General features: G+C 43.7%; 3 protein-coding genes across 4 annotated transcripts in view; all 3 read right to left on the bottom strand.

The window, feature by feature from the left end:
- Nucleotides 1–867: 867 nt before the first annotated feature.
- On the bottom strand, nt 868–4,878 carry chst10 (carbohydrate sulfotransferase 10). 2 transcript variants are annotated; one of them, XM_046063575.1, is made up of 6 exons: nt 4,692–4,878; nt 3,970–4,113; nt 3,760–3,884; nt 3,439–3,664; nt 3,145–3,250; nt 868–2,702 (listed from the first exon to the last, which is right to left on the bottom strand). In XM_046063575.1, exons 2-6 carry the CDS (start codon nt 4,073–4,075, stop codon nt 2,150–2,152), a joined length of 1,116 nt encoding a protein of 371 aa, XP_045919531.1. In that variant the 5' UTR covers nt 4,076–4,113; nt 4,692–4,878; the 3' UTR covers nt 868–2,149. The 2 variants fall into 2 exon arrangements, with proteins under 2 accessions (XP_045919531.1, XP_045919539.1); XM_046063583.1 differs by lacking the exon at nt 4,692–4,878 and adding an exon at nt 4,565–4,583.
- Nucleotides 4,879–6,699: 1,821 nt separating this feature from the next.
- On the bottom strand, nt 6,700–9,063 carry rpl31 (ribosomal protein L31). Its single transcript, XM_046048788.1, has 5 exons — nt 9,009–9,063; nt 8,372–8,475; nt 7,984–8,109; nt 6,856–6,968; nt 6,700–6,771 (listed from the first exon to the last, which is right to left on the bottom strand). The coding sequence occupies exons 2-5, from the start codon at nt 8,473–8,475 to the stop codon at nt 6,740–6,742; spliced, it is 375 nt and encodes a 124-aa protein (XP_045904744.1). The 5' UTR covers nt 9,009–9,063; the 3' UTR covers nt 6,700–6,739.
- A 933-nt stretch (nt 9,064–9,996) lies between these two features.
- zc3h13 (zinc finger CCCH-type containing 13) overlaps nt 9,997–18,439 on the bottom strand; it is a 15,380-nt gene continuing 6,937 nt past the window's right edge. Inside the window, exons 14-23 of the mRNA XM_046056280.1 lie at nt 17,568–18,044; nt 17,208–17,456; nt 16,597–17,092; nt 16,403–16,515; nt 14,681–15,922; nt 13,886–14,554; nt 13,647–13,790; nt 13,256–13,456; nt 12,786–12,949; nt 9,997–11,648 (exon numbers count right to left, since the gene is read on the bottom strand). Of these exons, the coding sequence (XP_045912236.1) occupies nt 11,445–11,648; nt 12,786–12,949; nt 13,256–13,456; nt 13,647–13,790; nt 13,886–14,554; nt 14,681–15,922; nt 16,403–16,515; nt 16,597–17,092; nt 17,208–17,456; nt 17,568–18,044 (3,959 nt within the window). The 3' untranslated portion in view covers nt 9,997–11,444. The remainder of the gene's footprint in view (nt 11,649–12,785; nt 12,950–13,255; nt 13,457–13,646; nt 13,791–13,885; nt 14,555–14,680; nt 15,923–16,402; nt 16,516–16,596; nt 17,093–17,207; nt 17,457–17,567; nt 18,045–18,439) is intronic.

Raw genomic sequence — 18,439 nt, 5'->3', positions numbered from 1 at the left:
TAATCACATAAAGATAGGATGTTTTGAAATCCATTGGCACTGTGCAGTATTTCACAAGCCTGGGTCTTTACTAACAACATCAATATGGGACGCAGTGTCTTCATAGGAGCACAAGCCAGTCCACTGCAGGGAGGGAAACTGTTCAGCTGCAGAGTTTCAGTTATTTATCATAACACCACAAAGAAACTTTCATACAGGCCAAGATAATCTTGTGGTTAAACAAACTTCGACCCAACAGTCAAACAACAGGGCAGGACAAACCAGTCAGACAGGATGAGAGATGTACCCTGGCAGTGGGGAGACACACACACATACACATACATGGTCATGCAAGCTGAAAGCCTTAAACTTATTTACTCACTCCAACACTCAACTAACAGCTCCTTAAATCTACTTAAATCCTTCCGCCATAAGGTAAGTTTGTACAGCTGACACTGATAATGTAAATCCTGTCCCACCTTCCACTGTCTTGAAATGTTTGATGCCGCCATACGGCTATGAAGTCATTGTTTTGCCCTTATTCATGTGGTTCAAATGGCAATTGCAACAGTCCTGTGTGGTGACAAATAGTCAAGGGTTCAACAGGGTTTGTGGCTTCTTAACTAAGCAGTCAAACTTTAAATGACTTACTGCCACCATGTGGATATTTGATATTACTGCAGGAACATACACAAAGGACATGTTTATGGTGACCACATACAGAAGTATGAACCAACAACTTACATAGTTCAGGATGTGCAGGAGAATTTGTTTAAACTATGTTTGCTCAAAGTGACAATCTCATCACCTGGAATTCAGCATTTAAAATAAGTAATAATTGACACGTGAGCTCCTGCCAAGGTGTGAAAGCGGCAAAGAAAGAGCACCTTTTAATTCCACATGGAACTTTATTGCTAACTAGCGTTGTCTTTGTATTATGACCACCTTTCCTAAAGGTCACCAGGTTGCTGGTGGCAGGCGACACTTTTTGTGCCCAACCAGTCAGCAGGTTAATAATATTATAAATAGCAACATGTAATACAAATGTTGAGTTGCAAGTCATGTGAACATTTAAACATATATACATTTCTGATAGAAAAATGACTCTGTGCCAATTTCCTTCAATGTCCCAGTGCAGTTGACAGCTGAATATATGGAGTCAAAAGCAATTTGATTCCTTTGTCAGTTCTAGAAAAGGCAGAACAGCTAGACCAATGGCTACAATATGGATCAGGGCAGGACTAAAGTCATTTTGTTACCATTTTGACGCTATTTCATGATAGTTGTAGGGTAATTCACTATCTTACAGAGATATAATACAGCTTGCAAAAATCAAGGTTCAATTATTTTTTTTAAAGTTAATACTGATTTGCTAATAAAAACAATGAAAAATATCAACGTCCAATCAGTTGGTATTGTATCTTTGAGTTCACTTTCCTTGTCCAAAAATGTTAGCATCCCTGATACAGACCGTCTTTGCCTACATCTAGCATGACAGCAAGAAGTACAGAAACACCACATGTAATAAACGCATAGCATTGCCTGTAACCTTCCTTGACAGGTTGAATCATTGATACAGGCGATTCATACAGTGCAGTATAACGGCTACATTACAGGGTAACGGGCCTGTATCCCTGGCATTACATAGTACACCTCTTTCAATTCAGTCATAAACATTAAATATAAGATCACAAATGTGTTCTCCATTTGACCTGTACCTGATCTGTATATTGTGACACACACACACACACACACACACACACACACACACACACACACACACACACACACACACACACACACACACCTTTTATCGCTGCTGACTGTGACGGTGTTGCCTGTACTCACGTCCCATCTTTTGCAGCAACACCATCTTTCTTCCTTCACTGTACTGTGACACTACAGGTTTCCAGAAAACTACTCTTTCCATAAAAAAACACTGTTAAATATATGATTAGGCAACACTTTTCTGTCATTGCAAATACAGCCAACATAGTAACCTGTCAGTTATTCCAACACAAGTGGTCAGAACAAAGATATTACAGTGTGCAATCTACTGCATTTGAGCCCGTTAGGTCTGCCAGTTTGATGGCACAGTCCGCTATGATGCACCTATGTCCTCAGTAAGGATTTTATAAGAAAACATGTCTTTTAGTTATTGGTAATCATTTCAGTTCATTAGAAAGTCTGGGCTCGGGTAACCAAATAGGTGGAAGTCACCCTGGTAGCGTGCGTATAGACGTCTGATGTCCCTCTTGCTGATGCCTGAGAAGTAGTGCTCCACCTTGGTCCTGTTGTAGCGTGTGATGCCTGGAGGAATAGCTGGATAGGACACCAGCTGGTCAATGCCTGCTGCTTTGAGGATGTATGGGGCGTCTTTCTCCAGTGTCTCGTGGTGGCCCACCACACTGTAGTGTATTTCACATGGTGCGCACAAGTCTGCATAAGTCACCCAGTGAATAATGTGCTCACCAAACTGCCGGTCCACTCGGCGACGGCCTTCCACATCCCCCAAGTAACGGACAAAGTCCTCAAAGTGCAGGCCAGAGGCGGCAAGGTCGTTGTCCCGGTGGCTCTTGCGGTACTTACGAATGATGGCCGGAGCGATGTCATGCTTATACCAAGGCTCAAAGCGGGGGTTCTTCACAAACTTATCCTTGAAGGCAGAAATCAGGCGCTCAAAGGGATCTCTCACGATGAAAAACTTGAAGTAAGTGTTTAATCTGTTGAGGCATATATGGGTTTATTAGAAAAGAGTTATTAAGGATGGAAATTTGAAATGTCTTTTATTGTCATTGCATGAAACATACAAAGAGATTCAGGCGCACTTCCTGAATCATTGCTCAAAAACCATACATAAATAAAAACAAATCCACACATCTAATATTTACACACATGCAGCTCACACATACAGAATATGCATAGTAAAAAGTGTGGGGAAAATAAATAGCAAAGTGTGTATTGCACACTTTATTATGGTTAAAATAATAAATAAATTACGTACATTTCACTGATTGGTTGGTTGGACTGTCACAGCAGGCATTTCTGCATTCTTGCTGGCTAACAAATACTTGCCATGCTTTGCAATGGATCACAAAGTAGCATCAACTAAGCTAAAAGTTGACGTATGATCATCCACAAGGATCACAGTAACTCTTAACTAACCTGTGAGTAATTTCCTGCGGTGTGAGTGATGAGAGGCGGGGCAGGCCGTTCTTCTCATGATCATGAACAAGGTTTTCTGGGATCTCCTCCACAGTGGAGAATGCTCCTGACAATGTTAACAACAAAAGGTCATCACAGGGCACATATGTTTAATTTCTAGGAGATTGCTGCCATTGTGGTCATGCTTTGCCCGTGTGTGTGCAGCTGACAACCACAAATGGTATTTATCAAACATTCCTTATCATTATAGTAAACATGGGCATTGTTATGACCTTCATCCAAACCCATGCTTACCATTGAGCACAATGAGGACCTTTTTCCATTGTGTGTTGCCCACTTTAGGCGTCTGGCAGAACAAGATCTTGTGTTTGTCACACACAAAGATGCGGTCCAGAACAAACTTGCTGATGGAGACATGAGTCAAATTCCTGAGGCTGCTGTTCTTACACACAGTGGAGAGCAACTCGATTCGCCTCTCAGAGACTGCCTGCCAATCTGCATCTGTAGGTACAGCTGAGGGCTGAGACACACATACAGCACAAATGTGAGTAACTGCAGAGAAGAAAAGTGGTTTACTTTGTTTTAAATTAACTCAGTGGTACAATTAGTAATTACCTGCACAGTCACCGGATCAGATGGCTGTGGAACTGGTTTGTCTGGGCTGGAAACAAGATTGGGTTTAGCCACTTTGGTGCCTGGCACAGTGCCTGAACTCTGACCACTAAACCTCTCTCCGTAGTCTGAAAATACATAGAAGGCGTATCACATTTACATCACATATAATTGACTGTATGTAGTATCCCCATAGAAGAAACGAAAGGTTACCATCTATAGCTCTGAAGCTGATGAACTTGCTGACGAACATTAGGATGAGCAGCACCCAGCCGCAAGCCCCAAGGAGCAGCCAGTGGTGCCGCATCGCTTCGCCCATCAGCCGACGGCCATGGAAACACTAAGCGGCGCTCCCACCTGCACACACAGACACACAGACAGCTGATTGAAGGCTGGACTAGACTAGCTAACTTAGCTGTTAGCTTAAACATCTGTTGCAACACTAATCCTAATACTAATGTGTTGTTATAAACGAGCTATATCCCCAAAACTAAGATTACGCCTTACTCTAACGTTAGCCGAGTGACAAGTTATGAGAGTTAACGTTAGCTGGGGATGTTACTTCATTAGCTACTGAATGCATAAAGAGCTAGCTAGCGTTTCTGCTTTCAGTTGGCGAATATGAATATCATATATATATATATATATATATATATATATATATACATATATATACACACACATACACATATATGCACCAACGACTGACGTTAGTATCCAAATACAGTAACGTTTGCTACCGTTAGTTAACTGCATTTATGCTAGCTAAGTTAGCTGGTCAGTTAGTTAGCCCAGCAGCTAGCCACACCTGTCCATCCCAGACAGCGGTGAGACATGAAGCACACTGAACCATGCTAGTCTTTCTCTTCGAGGTTAATGCAATAAGTCAAGACCGGTACGGCACCAGAGCAGACCAGAGCAGCCTCGTGTCTTACCCTCTTGCTGAGTTACAGCAACACACGCACAAACTCTGGATAAAATGTTGGACGATGCCATCGCTTGTTCTTCACAACATCCGACTGCTAGCAGATAAGTAGCTCCCACTAGCGGCGACATACTGCTGACATCCATCTTCATTTACGTTACATTTCCCCAGCCAGGGGAAGCTGTGGACTTCATCCAGCCTAATAAAGTGATGCTGATCTGGCCGTATAAAGGCCCACGCTCAGTCAATTTGGGATGTAATATTTCAAATGAATAATATACAGCTCAGTGTTGTTTGTATGTGGATTGTGCTGTTCAAAGCCATTTGAATAGCACATAACGTCAGTCATTTATTTACTATTACATAATGTGCTTAATAATGGATTAAATGCGGTCCTTTCATTATGCAACCATGATAATAACTTATTTCAACAGCCAGCAGATCCAGTTTAAATTTTAATAAGATGCATCTCTGCTTGTACATCTGAATGAGCATCTGTGCCAAAACGGTATACTGTACTGTCCATCTCTGATCTTAAAGACCTGGCCAAGCACTTTTGTTCTACCATCCCGTTTGTGTTAAAATTTTTTAATTAAAACAAGCTGTGTGTATTGTGTCCTAACTGCCAAGATAGGACTGACTGTTCAAGAAGACACACTAAGGCTGAAACAATGTACCTTTACTGTAGAAGGGGACATGGTCTGTTTCATCCCTGAAACAATGCTCTTCACTGTAAAATTATTTCTGATTTTTAAGTTAAGGGTTAATATTACTGTTGAAGACAGCAGCATGAAGTGTCTCAGTATTGAGTCAGGCCACTATGAGCCTCCAGAAGAGCTTCAGGGCTCCCTGCCAAGTTTGTTGAACTCTACTGGAGGAACAAAAACCATTCCTCCCCAAGTTGTTCCCTTATTTATATACACCTTTATTTAATCAGGTAATCTTTTGGAGATCACAACAGATAGAAAGAAAAACAAACATAGCCAGACACAAAAAAAGATGTATAGCATCAGAAACATTCCCAGACATCACTACGGCTGTAAGTCGATTTGAAGCCAAGTTTATATTGATGGAAAATAAATTACAACGTGCTATGTCAGTGGCTTTGAACCGAGCAGCCCACATACAGACAAAAGTCTGCGTTATACTCCATTTATTTAAAATATTCCATCCTGGCCTAACTCATAGATGTGGGCTCATCGGCTTGGATGTGTTGAATCATTTGGGAAGCTCTTAGTGCCAAATGTGCAAAGAAGCGCAAACACATTTTAAAGCTTTAGGTTTTAACAGGGCGCTTCAGTTTTCATGATTCAATGCAAGAAGTCTATGATGATTTGTAAACACTGGGCTGAAAAATGGATCCATTAAATGATTATGAAGATTAGATTCTCAATTCACATAACTCTGGTCGACATCAAGAACAGTTTTTCTGAGTTTAAATGAGGTGAAATTGCTCAAAGATTTCTACTTCAAATTCTGCAAAGGGCTGACTGGAAGGATTTAGTTGATTCTTAAGGTAAGGGAGCTAATCAGAATCAAGTCCAAGTATGTCTACCAGTCTTTTGATGTGTCCAAGAAAACATTACCTGCTTCACAATAGTCTGGTGTCCTACAGACATACAGGCAAAAGGAAACACTGATTCAAACCAAAGGCAGTTCATGAGAAGTTTTACATTCAGGGTTAAGTCAGAGAAATGCTACTTTCATCAGTCATTGTTTCTTCTGGCGCACAGTACAATGAACTTGTAGATTATACTTTTAACTGGTTCTCTTGTGGAACGATGACACTGGAACTCATTTAGATATAAAATCTAGCTGTGCTCACAGTATTCCCATAATCTAATACAGGGAGAAACTTGTTAGGTCCTCCTCTTTTGTGTACTTTTAGTATTGTTTTAAAAATCAGTTATTTTACTTGCATAGGTATTTTTAAAGTACTCATTCTTTATTCAGGTTTTTCCTTTTAATTTCCTAATAAAACATTCAGTGTAGAAAAGAAATAGACACAAGACAAGAGGTCCTTTTTACTCATTTATTCCACTCTCAGAGGGGACAAATTTAGTTTTCATCAACATTGACTGTCTGCAGACCTGTTGGAAAAAGAAGAAAAACATTGAATCAAATGTCTGATGCTTCAGTAAGTGAATGACAACGTCAGCTAGCAGGATACTTACCTTTGCATGTGGTGACAGGAACATATGTGACCAGGGTGTACAGTTTGTTGGGAGAGTCCTCGTCTTCGTTACGCTTCCTGGACAGCCGCACGCGTATCCTGTACGGCACGTTCCTGCACAACACACGACAACATGATGGTTACCATCTTTACTAAATGCAAGACATTTGATATGTTGCTGCAACTGTACATTGGCCCGCAGATGTGCCACGAGTCCAATTTCATGTACATGTTGGAGTGCAAGAGTGCTTTGAGAACCGAACGTTAAAGGCCTTGTGACATGAGAGTGTTTTGGTGTTAACCAGAGCAGTCTCAGAATGCAAACACCCTGCCCCACCTGGTGAACAAAACCACATTCTGATGCTAAGAACGTCAAGGTAAGCTGAAAATCTACATTCTGAAAAGCTGTCATTTGGAAATGAGGTTTTCCAATACAGACAGAAATCCGGGAATTCCATGTTTCTTACATCCTGCAGTCTCTTCCCCCCCCCCACCTCGCTGACAGAACTGAATGTGAAAAACATGTCTGTAATACCTCTCTAATAAAGTAAAGGATTTGTCACCAAGTCCTCCAACCAACTTGTGTATTCATTAAGCACAGCAGTGTATGTTCAATTTCTACACATCTGTCTGGGAATCCTCAACCAGCGCGTGTACAGAAGACCCTTCATGCCTGAGCTGACAGAGCAGTCAATTTCAACAGTTTCATGTCATGAGACTGCATAGCCTCTGCGTAGCCCCGTACCCCTCATCAAGCTTAAGACTACCTGTAGAAGCTTCAAGTTGCACAAACATTGATACAACCCAAACAAACTTCTTAAATTAAAGCTGGTGGCAGTCAGTCATTAACTACAGCCACTTTAAGGGTGCAGTGCCTTAAAGTGATCAATGCAATGCACATTTAGCTATATGCCATTTAACAGAAATCCAACACAAACTTTGCCCTTTCCCTTCTCCATACATACAGAACAAGCAGAACAATGTGCAGTGACAGTAGATTACTTCAGAGATATAGATATATATTTTTTTACAGTCATGACTATCAGAGATTATTAGGACTTAATACATCAGGCCAAGTTAGCAGTATGTTTGTGCTCAGATATTCCGTATTAATTGTGTATCATCTCACCTGACACCCTTGCTCCACACCGCCTTGTTGAGGCGAGTGTCAATGCGGACATCAGGAGTTCCCATCTCCTTCACGGCAAACTTGCGGATCTCCTTGATGGCGCGTGGAGCCCTCTTCTTGAAACCTCTGCAAGACAACAAAGCCATTAATCACGTATAATTTCTATACTGATAATTATTGTCATTTATCAAACACTTTCTGCCATCACTTTTTTGCACAAAAGTTTGTACTTTTATCATTTCACTGTATCTGAAGTTAATAAAAATTTTATATTTTGGATTAATTTAACTGGCAAGTAGCAGATATAACTGGATATCAGTCAACAGGCAGCCTACGTTGTGCATTAATGTCCCAGAATCAAGCATTTCCAGGCCCTTGTAATACTCACATTCCATGGATGCGCTTGTGCACATTGATGGTGTACTCTCTGGTCACAACCTCATTGATGGCTGAACGCCCCTTCTTTTTCTCTCCTTTCTTGGTTGGGGCCATCTAGAAACGACAGATGTAATGTTTGAGCACATGCATGTTTTTAAAAGAAATAACGCAGTTTGGACAGCGCCATCAGCTTAGCTATGTTGATGAGATTTGTTTTGATGTATGCTTTAACCAGAAATGTTCGATAAATTAATGTAACGTCTACAGTTAGCATGAAACTGGCTTGATTTAACATTTCGTTAGCGCAAGCTAAACATGCAGGCTAGTCTAATTTAATAGCACATTTGTTAAAACAGCAGCTTAGACAAGTGCAAGTGCTTTACGCTAAAAATAATTTAGCAGTATTTTTAATGCAGAGAAAATGAGCAGCCAGGCAACCTGACGCCACTCCGGCCGAGTTAATGCTAACGTTACCATTCGTCGCTTTATAATTGTCTTTTAAATATTATCAGCCACATCAAAAACCTCATATACAAGACTATAAAGCATTATTATGTACATGTAGATGAAATTTGTAGCCAACGGAGGGTTTAATATCGCAGGATGGCGTTAGATTGTAGAAATATAATTTCCGAAAAAATGCTCACCTCGGCTCTCAGTTGAGACGGAAGTCGGAAGGACGGACCAAAGGCAGAGGATTGTGGGTAAAGGAAACCGGTCCGTTTTAAATTATGTTCATCAACAACAAACATACGAGTAAAGGTTCCTAGTATGGTTATCTCTCGGGACAGACGTTGCCAGCATGTGAGCTGGAAGAAATAGAAAATTTAAATTATTTCGAGCAATAGGTTTATTTAATAGAATTTAATAATTGTTGTACCTTTTTAAATATTTTGAGATAAAGATGACACACGTTTCAATTATCAGACTATTTAGATAAAGCATGGACACTGAAATAAATGTTGAATGGTTAGCATTTAAACTGTAATGCTCTATTCTGCGTAAATCAGTGTATTTTGTTTAGTAATATGTATAGTATGGTATATGGATGCATTGAGTGTGGTGTCATTCTGAATTAGGCTTATGAGATGGGCAATTTAAATTGTATGATACACAAAGAAAAGTAATTAATAACTGTGCAGGGATTTAAACCATACTGTATAAAAAACAGGACATAAGAGGCATTTCAACCATTCACAACAGATCTTTTATTTTGTGTTTGACTTATGAGACAGTCTTCAACCAGCTAACACTAATCCTGTTATCAAACCTCAGAAAGCTGTCATTTTAACACCATTGCACAAATTATAAAATTGTGACTTGTCAAAAGTTTAGGGTCATGTTTACCAAACATGTAAGTGTATAAGTGTAGCACTTCCTTCCCAGGACTTGAATTCTTGAGAATAAAAAAGCTTATTTAAAAAGGCAACACAAACTGACACACAACACAAACTGGTTGTGGTTATATGTCAAATTCATCACTTACCTCAAAATGCAAAAAAGTTTGCATCTAGTGGCTGTCCTCATAGCTCGTTATAGTAATTTAATATGATAATCCTGATAAACTAGCACTACATTTGAATTCCTTCAGAGCCACAGTTATTCTTATTTGGCAAAATGTCATTACAATAAAAAAAAAATGTCACTCTACATTTATTTAACAGTAAAAAAATACAGCGTTAATCTAGATATCATTACTTGCACATCTGAAAATTGACCTTGAACCTTAGACAAAATAAATATGTAGTAGGAAAAGTGTTTTCCAACAACATAGAGTTGTGGTCAGACTAAACGATAACGGGCTACATCAGAGCCCACTCTCTCCGTGTCTGAAATGTCACTTAAACTTCAAGTCACAGTTGCATGGCCGGGAGGTGGTGTCATGTTGAATCCAGGCCTCTAAGATAACAAGACACTTTCCCATTCTTATTATGGTCTTTAAGCTGTTCAGTGATGCCAGTTTGTCCATTGAATGTGTCCAAGCACTCGCAGCATACACAATCTGCTCATTTCAATTGTCACTTCTTGAACTAAGTGTTCATACAACCACATCCCAGAGGTTCCATTTATCCACCTGTACACAAGTCTTTTTATTGTGACTCTGGATGGTCAACCACAGAAATGTGATGTAAAGTGGAAGTTAATTATCTTTCCATCCATTTTTATCTAAACAGTCTACCGTCTTTTCCTATTGGGAACCTTTTGGCTCCTTTTTGGACGGTGTGGGCTGGTGAAAGTTAAGGAGAAGAATTCCACATGGCAGTGTTGGAGATCTGGTACACTGCAGTCTATATAGTGTGCTCTGCGCTTACTTCAGTTCATTTCATTTCAGGGAGACATTGCCAAACCATTCAAAACAAACACATCAAGCAAAAAGCAATAATGTTTCCAAAGATTAACAGTTAGAACAAATAACATTCAACGAAGGAATAGTTTGGCAGTGCTTATTCAGGAGAAACGTTCATTCAAGTCCCTGCAGGATGTTTCAGTGTTGATGGTCAGTAACAAACTGCAGCAAATGCTATAGATTTGCTTTGCAGATTTTGTAATATGGTGTAAACAAAAACATCAAGTGTCACATTTGAAGGCTAAACAGTCACTTCATACAAAGCAAAAGACCCGTTACAAAAATCAACATCTAACCATTTTAATGCACAGTTGTAGTAACCAATGCACAATATATGAAAACAAAACAGTAATTTGAACTTGGTTAGGCAGGTGAAATAGACAATTAAAAAGCTGCTCTAAAACATTGTAAAGCACAAAAAAAGAAAAAAAAACATGAAGTCATTTTAGGTATGTTTTATGTTTCTCGTACACGGTTCATTACACACCTCCATAGGCTAGAATGTCCAGTAGTCTATGGCACAGCACTTGCAGATCATCAAAAACATGTAAAGCATAACTGGGCAAGACTCACAATTTTGCTGTTTTTCTTTATTTCCTCTCATGACTAAAAATGCTATGTATGTAATGTATGTATGCAATACAATGGGACAGAGTCAGGGAGAGTTAGGGGCTGGAAGAAGTAAGGGCTTAGAAGCGTTCACTTTCATGTGTTTGACTCACTAAGCCCATTTCTTTCAGGACACACACACCTCAGGCTGGACTGTGCTGAGCTTACTACTGCTACCAGCAGCAGCAACCTCGGCACCTGGCGCTGACCCACCGTCAGACCTTTCTGGGCCTGAGGCCTGGCCAGCCATGGTCCTTCTGAAGAGACGCATGCTCATCTGCAGCAGCTCGCTGTCTACCACAGGCATAGCGGGGTACTGCTTGGTCAGGCCCTGAAGGAGGAGAAATAGATTTAAACACATCTGTCATACACATATTTAAAATGACATTCAGAGACACTGGAGAGAATATAGCTCAGATTGACACAAAGGTATTGCAGTATTCTACAGCAGCATCCTACAAGATTAATTACTCAGAGACTGAATAACCCTAATGGTCTACAACTTGCTCTGACCCTTTTCGTTGGTCCCATCAGGTTTTATCTACTTAGGTATACATATTACCCCCTCCCTCTCTGGCCTGTCCAAAGCTAATTTAATGCCCCTATTTTACAAGATTAGAGAAGACCTAGCTCGCGGGAAAGCCTTGCCACTGTCTCTCCTAGGAAAAGTGAACCTTTTAAAGATTAATATACTTTCACGGTTGTTGTGCCCCTTTCAGATGATCCCGGCTGTTTTAGCAAAAAAAATCACTATCGGCTATAAACGACTTATTAAACACTACCAAATTGCATGCCTCTGTAGTTATCTGTTGCATTGGTTTAGAGATGATTATTATAGGTTCCTTATTTACCAAAAAAGCTCGGGAGTTACAATTTAATGTTATACTCGATATTACTCCTATAAAACGTAACAATTTCAATCCTTTGCTTTCAAAATACTGTAGTAAGTGTAAAACTACTGAAAGCTCATATTACCACTGTATTTTTGAATGCCCTCTTATTAATGACTTCTGGGTCAAAGTGTGTAAAGAAATCTGCTGCTTCTCTTTAGTGCAAGAAGATGTGTTCTTCAGTGGAACAATGAGTGCAATGGAAGCTATATGCTTCTGGCCCAAGGACTAACCATTAAGTTTTCCCCCACATTTAGGACCTCTTTCTGGACTGGCCTCTACAGACTAAATTGGTCTGAGAGCTTAAGGTACATTTGCATGTAGTGTTTAATTTGCCGCTATCCCTTCACTATGCCTGATTACTCCTGTTATATGTAACCATATGAACCTTCTGTCTTGGTATGTTTGGTGTTTTATTTTATGAATTAATTATGTGTGAAAATATGTTTTGTGTTTGGAGAAGTTTGCGAAAAGGGTATGTGTATTTATCATGCTGTTCCATCTTAAATGGTTTGACCCTTTGGAAAACAAATATACAAATTTTTTTATTGTCCTGTCAGTGATTGGATGACATCTACCTTGTCATTTTTAAGGAGCTGCCGTCGGATGGTGAAGTCCCTGCGGGCACACAGGGCCTTGCAGCAGGGCCCGAGGTTGCTCAGTAAACCTGCCCTCTCCACTCGCCTGTTCAGGGCTGCCATATTCAGGGCCCCCAGGTCATGCTCAAACAGCTTGTCAGTATCTATGAGGACACAGTTGCAGAGTTTTAGAAGCACAGATCACACTAGACAGACTAAACTAAACAGAGTTCTCGATAATGAACATTAAGTGCAAAATAATGGTCGTTATTATAATCCCTTACCGTTATAAACTGATCAAAATAACTAGTTTTGCAGATTTAAACAATGTAATCATGTTTAGATTTAAAATAAAATGAAACATAAACAAGGAAAGCAGTAGAACAAGCACTGTTGTTAAAATCAAATAAAGGTGCAAATAAATGTGATCAAAGTTTTATTTTATGGTGCCATGACGTCAGCACTCTTACCTTTGGGGTCGTCCAGCTCAGACTTGCACACCTCTCTGGCCTGCTCCATGAGCTCAGGCCCAGCAAGTCGCTTGGAGATGCCTGCCCTAAGAAGCACGGCCCCTGGTGTGAACCGGAGCAACGCTGCCCCGGCTGCCCGGGGTTCCTGCTTCTGTTTGGGCATCAGGCTGGACCAGTCCACATCAATCACATCCAGAGGACCTGTGAATACACGGCATAATCATTCATTAAAAATAATGTTTTTGATCTTATAGTAGATCATCAGAAATCAGCAGAAGAAGTTAAAGTCAGGACAACATTAATAAATATTTGATATTATCGTCTTTATGGATATTACCCATGAAGAGAAGAAAAAAAAAAAAAAAAAAAAAAAAAAGGTATTTCCTGGTACCTGTAATTTTGTCATCATCTTGCTGATCCTCTTTTTTCTGGCTGTCAGCAAGGATTTCATCCAGCTCATCGTCACTGATTGGTTCATACTCCTCTCCAACAGATGCGACTGACTGGCCATCGTCTTCTTTCCCATCATCGTCCCCTGAAAACACAGCACACACGTTCCTATAAATACATGTTGGATTTTTTATTTATTTATTTATTTTTTAAGTGACGCTCACGCATTCATCTTCTTACCGTCAATACTGTCCGTCTTCTCCAGCTCCCTTTGATCTCCCATGAGATGGTGACTGTTACTCGGTTTCTCCGGCTCTGGAGGGCTGAAGGCTTCTCTTGGCAGCAGAGGCTCATAGTCGCCCCTTTCCTGTCTCAACATGTCCCCTCGCAGGTCTCCTCTCATTTCGCCTCTTAGTTCCCCTCGTCCTGGAGCCCTGGGGTCAGGGTGGGGCGGCAGGTCCATCATCATCATCCTCTCCCTCTCGCGATCGCCGCCTCGGTCACCTCTACTGTCTCTCTCTCGCTCCCTCTCTCGCTCCCGTTCGTGCTGCTGGATGAGTCCCTCTGGGAGTAAGCGTTCCCTGTCCCTGATATCCCGCTCCCTCGGGAGAGGTTCACGGCCAGGACGCATCAGTAGGGGCTCCCGTCCCCTGCTAGGCCAGTCCCTAGGTTCGGGCTCCCAGTCTCTCTGTTGTTGCAGGGGCTGTTGGAGGAGCAGGGGCTGCTGCTGTTGCGGCTGCTGCTGAGGCCGAAGCTCCTTTCGGTCTCGTTCCCTCTCCCGCTCAAACGGCTCCCTGTCTCTCTCCCGTTCTCGACTGTCGTAGGAGCCGGCGCGGGACCTGGATGTGGTCTGCCTTTCAGAGTCAGGAGAGCTGCGTCTGGAGCTGTGACTGCGGGAATCCTGCCGGTCTGTAATGCAACAGCGATAGATATATGTTAGGATGGTGTTTTAATTGAGCATGATCCTGGAAGTAGAGTTTTGGGTTAATATTAATATATGTTCAACAATATGTGTGTGCACGAGTGTTCATCTACCTGAGGAGGTGCTGCGGCTGGGCTCTCCTCTCCTCAACTGGTCAATTCGAGACTTTCTCTCTGCCCCTGGAGGCTCACTCACGACTGGCCTCTCTCTCTCAGCTATCCTCTCCCGTTCTCTGTCCCGGTCTCGAGAGTTGGTGCCCTGCAGCCTGCCCCGGCGGGATCGCGGCCCTTGGGGGTCCTCTCGGTGTGCAGACTCATTGGATGGCGATCGCAGGCGCCTGGATGACGTGCGGCTCTGGTTGCTTCCCATGCTGCTGCTACGCGTCTGCTCTGGGGGAGGTTTGCGGAGCAGCGGCTGGGACATGAGGGGCTGCGGAGTCAGAGTCTGCAGCATCAATGGAGGCTCCTGCGGGAGTAGAGGGGCGATGGGAGGTGGGTTGCACCGCTCCCTGTCCCTGCCCACCCTGGGACCACCTCTCCTAAGAGGCTCAGCAGGAGCCCTCTCAGCAGGACCCGGGGGTGCTTGTGTTTCCAGCGGTCCTCCACCTCGCTCTGTGACCTCCTCATCTGACCAGTCACTGAAGTTGTCCATTTTGGGCAGTGGAGACGGCTCTGTGTTGCCTCCAGTACCGCGGTGATCAGGCCTCATCGAGGGTGGTGGTGTCCGGGGACCTCGCTTCCTCTTGCTATGTGGCTGGTGGGCTGATGAATCCTCGTCAGACACATCAGATTCTCCTCGTGACCGTTTCCTCTTTCGTTCAAGCGCCTTCTTCTTGGTTCCTTTCCTGGGGGAGTGTAAGGGTGGAGCTGCATCTGTAGTGCCGACAGTTGGGGGCTCCGGGTTGAAACGATCGCCCGCACCAGCCAGGCTGATGCCACCGCCAACCTCCTCTTCTTTGCGGACCTTCTTCAAGCCCTTCCTCCACGACTTTGTCTTCTTTTTGCCCTCCTCGTGGGACTGGGAGCCAGCCGTGTCTCTGTCTTCGCTGCCGGTGGCTGAAGAAGGTTGAGGAGGCGGCGTGGGTTCTCGCTGCTCTCTGCCTCTGCTACGGGAGTCGGACGGGGTGTCTGCACCAAGGTGCTCTCCTCGTCTGTCGCCTGCTGCTCTGCTGCGTTCCCCGCGGGGCTCCAGGTCCTCTAGGCGGCCGCGTGCTTCCCTTTTGTCCCCGGCTCCTCTGCGTTCCTCGTCCTTCCAGTGACTGGGCTTGTCTTCAGATGGAGCAGCCCTCGGTGGAGAACGCAGCAAGGGCTCCTGGGGCCGCACCACCTGGCTCAGCAGACGATGCTTGTCGGCACCTGCACATGTACACAGAACGGTCACATAAGCACACTCGATACAGAATGCTGAAAGGGTGAACTCCTTTTAAACTCAACAAAAAGGTGCCATTTAAGTTGCCGATGGCTAAACTGGAATAAACAAGAATGTACACTTTACTTTAGTGTGCGTTGTTCTAAAAGAATTATATGCCTTTATGTTTCTGTTCACTTCGATATTGTTTTATTAGCGATAAAGGGGCAGCCAATACTTTAATGCATACAAACAAAAGACATGACAAGTTATACCAAAGAGAAATAAAACTTAAAAATGACTAACAGTGTGTTTCCCTTTATCAAAGAGTGTGTTTGTTGTATGTAAAAAGGTGCATTCCCCATTAAACAGAAGGTGTGTCCTTTCAAATAGAATTTCCCTACTGTCAGATGGAGGCGGACACACTGGGCTGGGGAGGAGGGGCTGTGGGTGGAGCTTGGCCTGCCCTCGGCCAATCGGGCGCTCACTTTTCTCTTCCGTGCTGTTGTAGCCGTCGCTGTCTGCCGGACTGAGGTCCCGCGTTGCTCGCTTAGGCGAGGTCCGGGGGCTCGGGCTGCTCTCCACCCTGGACCTCTTTCGACTAAAAGAAGAGGAGAATTATTACAAAAGAATTTAGAAACAGAGGAGGTAAAGAAAAACATGCGAGTAGGCCGATACATGCCTCGTCTTGCGATCGTCCCGGGTGTCTCGGACGGGCCGGTCGTCCCTCACGTCGTCTCTCCTCTCCCGCCTTTCCTCTCTCCCTCTCTCTCGCTCCTCCCACTCCCGCTGCCTCTCTCTCTCCCGCTGCTCCCTCTCTCTCTCCCGCTCCCTCTCTCGCTCCTTCCTCTCCCTTTCGCGCTCCCGCTCCTCCCTCTCCCTCTCCCGTTCCTCACGCTCCTTTTCCCTCTCTCGCTCCCGCTCCCTCTCCCTCTCTCGCTCCCTCTCCCTCTCCCGTTCCCGCTCCCGGGCCGCCCGCTCCCTCTCGGCCTCCCTCTCCTTCTCTCGCTCCTTTTCCCTCTCCCTCTCTTTCTCCCTCTCCCGCTCCCTGTCTCGCTCCCGGGGCCTGTCGTCTCGTCTGTCTTCTGCTCTATCTGTCCTCCGCTCCTCCCTCCTCTCTTCCCTCTCAGACTCCTCTGATCTGCCCTGGTGTCTATTCGGAGAGGCTGCTCTTTGATCTGGGAAAGCAGAAAGTTAAAGAGCTTAGCCCAACAGATTTTATTTAATTTTACATTATGTGGACAGAGTTTGGATTTTGTACAGGCTTAAAATAAAGCGAACCCTGACCCCTACCTCTCTCTCGGTTGTCTCTGCGATCCCGCTCTCCATGCCCTCCTCTCCTGTCGTAAGACGAGTCTCGTGCCGGCTCTCCTCTCCTGTCGCTCTCATAGCGATCTCGGTCTGAACCCCTCTCGGAACTTCTTTCAGCAGCACTGCGATCGGTGCTCCTCTCTGCGCTGCGTTCGCGCACCGAGCTGCTCCGTGACTCCCAGTTGTCGTGGCTGCTTTCTAGTTGGGAACCCCGGGAGTTTCTGTTAGACCCTGGTGAAAGAAAATAAAAAGATAGAATGACTTACGAGATGCTTGTAAACATTTTTCTCATGGTCGCAAATAAACTATGAAACTGAAAGCTGAATGCAAGTCAGTTCTTGCCTTTATCAGATGTTTCATTAGCACGCCCTCTCCCTCGTCCGTTCCTCTCCGCTCTGTCAGTCCTGTTCTCCGTCCTTACTTCACCTCTCCCTCCGTCATCGCGTCCATGACCTCTTCCATAACTCCTGTCTTCCTGGGCCAGTTCCTCCTTCCTGTAGGTGTCAGCCCTCTCCCTCTCTCTATCTCTGTCCTTCTCCCTCTCCTTCTCCCGGTCCCTTTCTCGTTCCCGCTCGCGAATCTCCAGTGACTCCCGACTGGAGCGCGTCTCTGTCCTGCTCTCTCTGGAGTCCTTTACGTCCCTGTTGTCCCGGTGGTCGCGAGAGTCTCGGGTTGTTTCTCTTCCCCGATCGCGAGTGTCCCGTCGCTCACGGGCCTCTCTAGTCTCTCTGTCATCGCGAGCGTCTCGTGATGAGATCAGTTCGGAGTCATAGTCCCGGTCGTCACGGATGCTGTCCTTCTCTCGCTTACTGCGGCTTCCTGTTTACAAGAGAGACACAAAAGATAAACTATTGATTTAAAATTCAATAAGCTCAATATACACTGAGGATATGGTATTGGTCCCAGAAGGGACGTGTAACTCTCTTGCCCTCTTCTATTGGAAGGAATAAACAAATTGATTGCAACATTTCCAGTCATAGCAAGAGATGCAGCAATTCGGTCAGCCAGTGACCAGAACTTTCAGAGACCGTCAGCTTGATCAGACATGACCAGTGACTGATATTTTATAAGCACAGACCAAGTAAAGCACCAGTGAAAAACACCTGTTGGTGCAGATGAAAAGAAAAGCAAGGTGAGCAGATTACAGTAGTTTGAGAGAAAACACTAAAATAAGGTGGAGAATTAAGTGAAATTATAATGGTGAGATAAGAAAT

Source organism: Micropterus dolomieu, linkage group LG01, assembly GCF_021292245.1.
Source record: "Micropterus dolomieu isolate WLL.071019.BEF.003 ecotype Adirondacks linkage group LG01, ASM2129224v1, whole genome shotgun sequence".
Taxonomy (NCBI): Eukaryota; Metazoa; Chordata; class Actinopteri; order Centrarchiformes; family Centrarchidae; genus Micropterus; species Micropterus dolomieu.
Note: the sequence above shows the minus strand (reverse complement) of the source record. Positions and strands in the feature narration are given on the sequence as shown.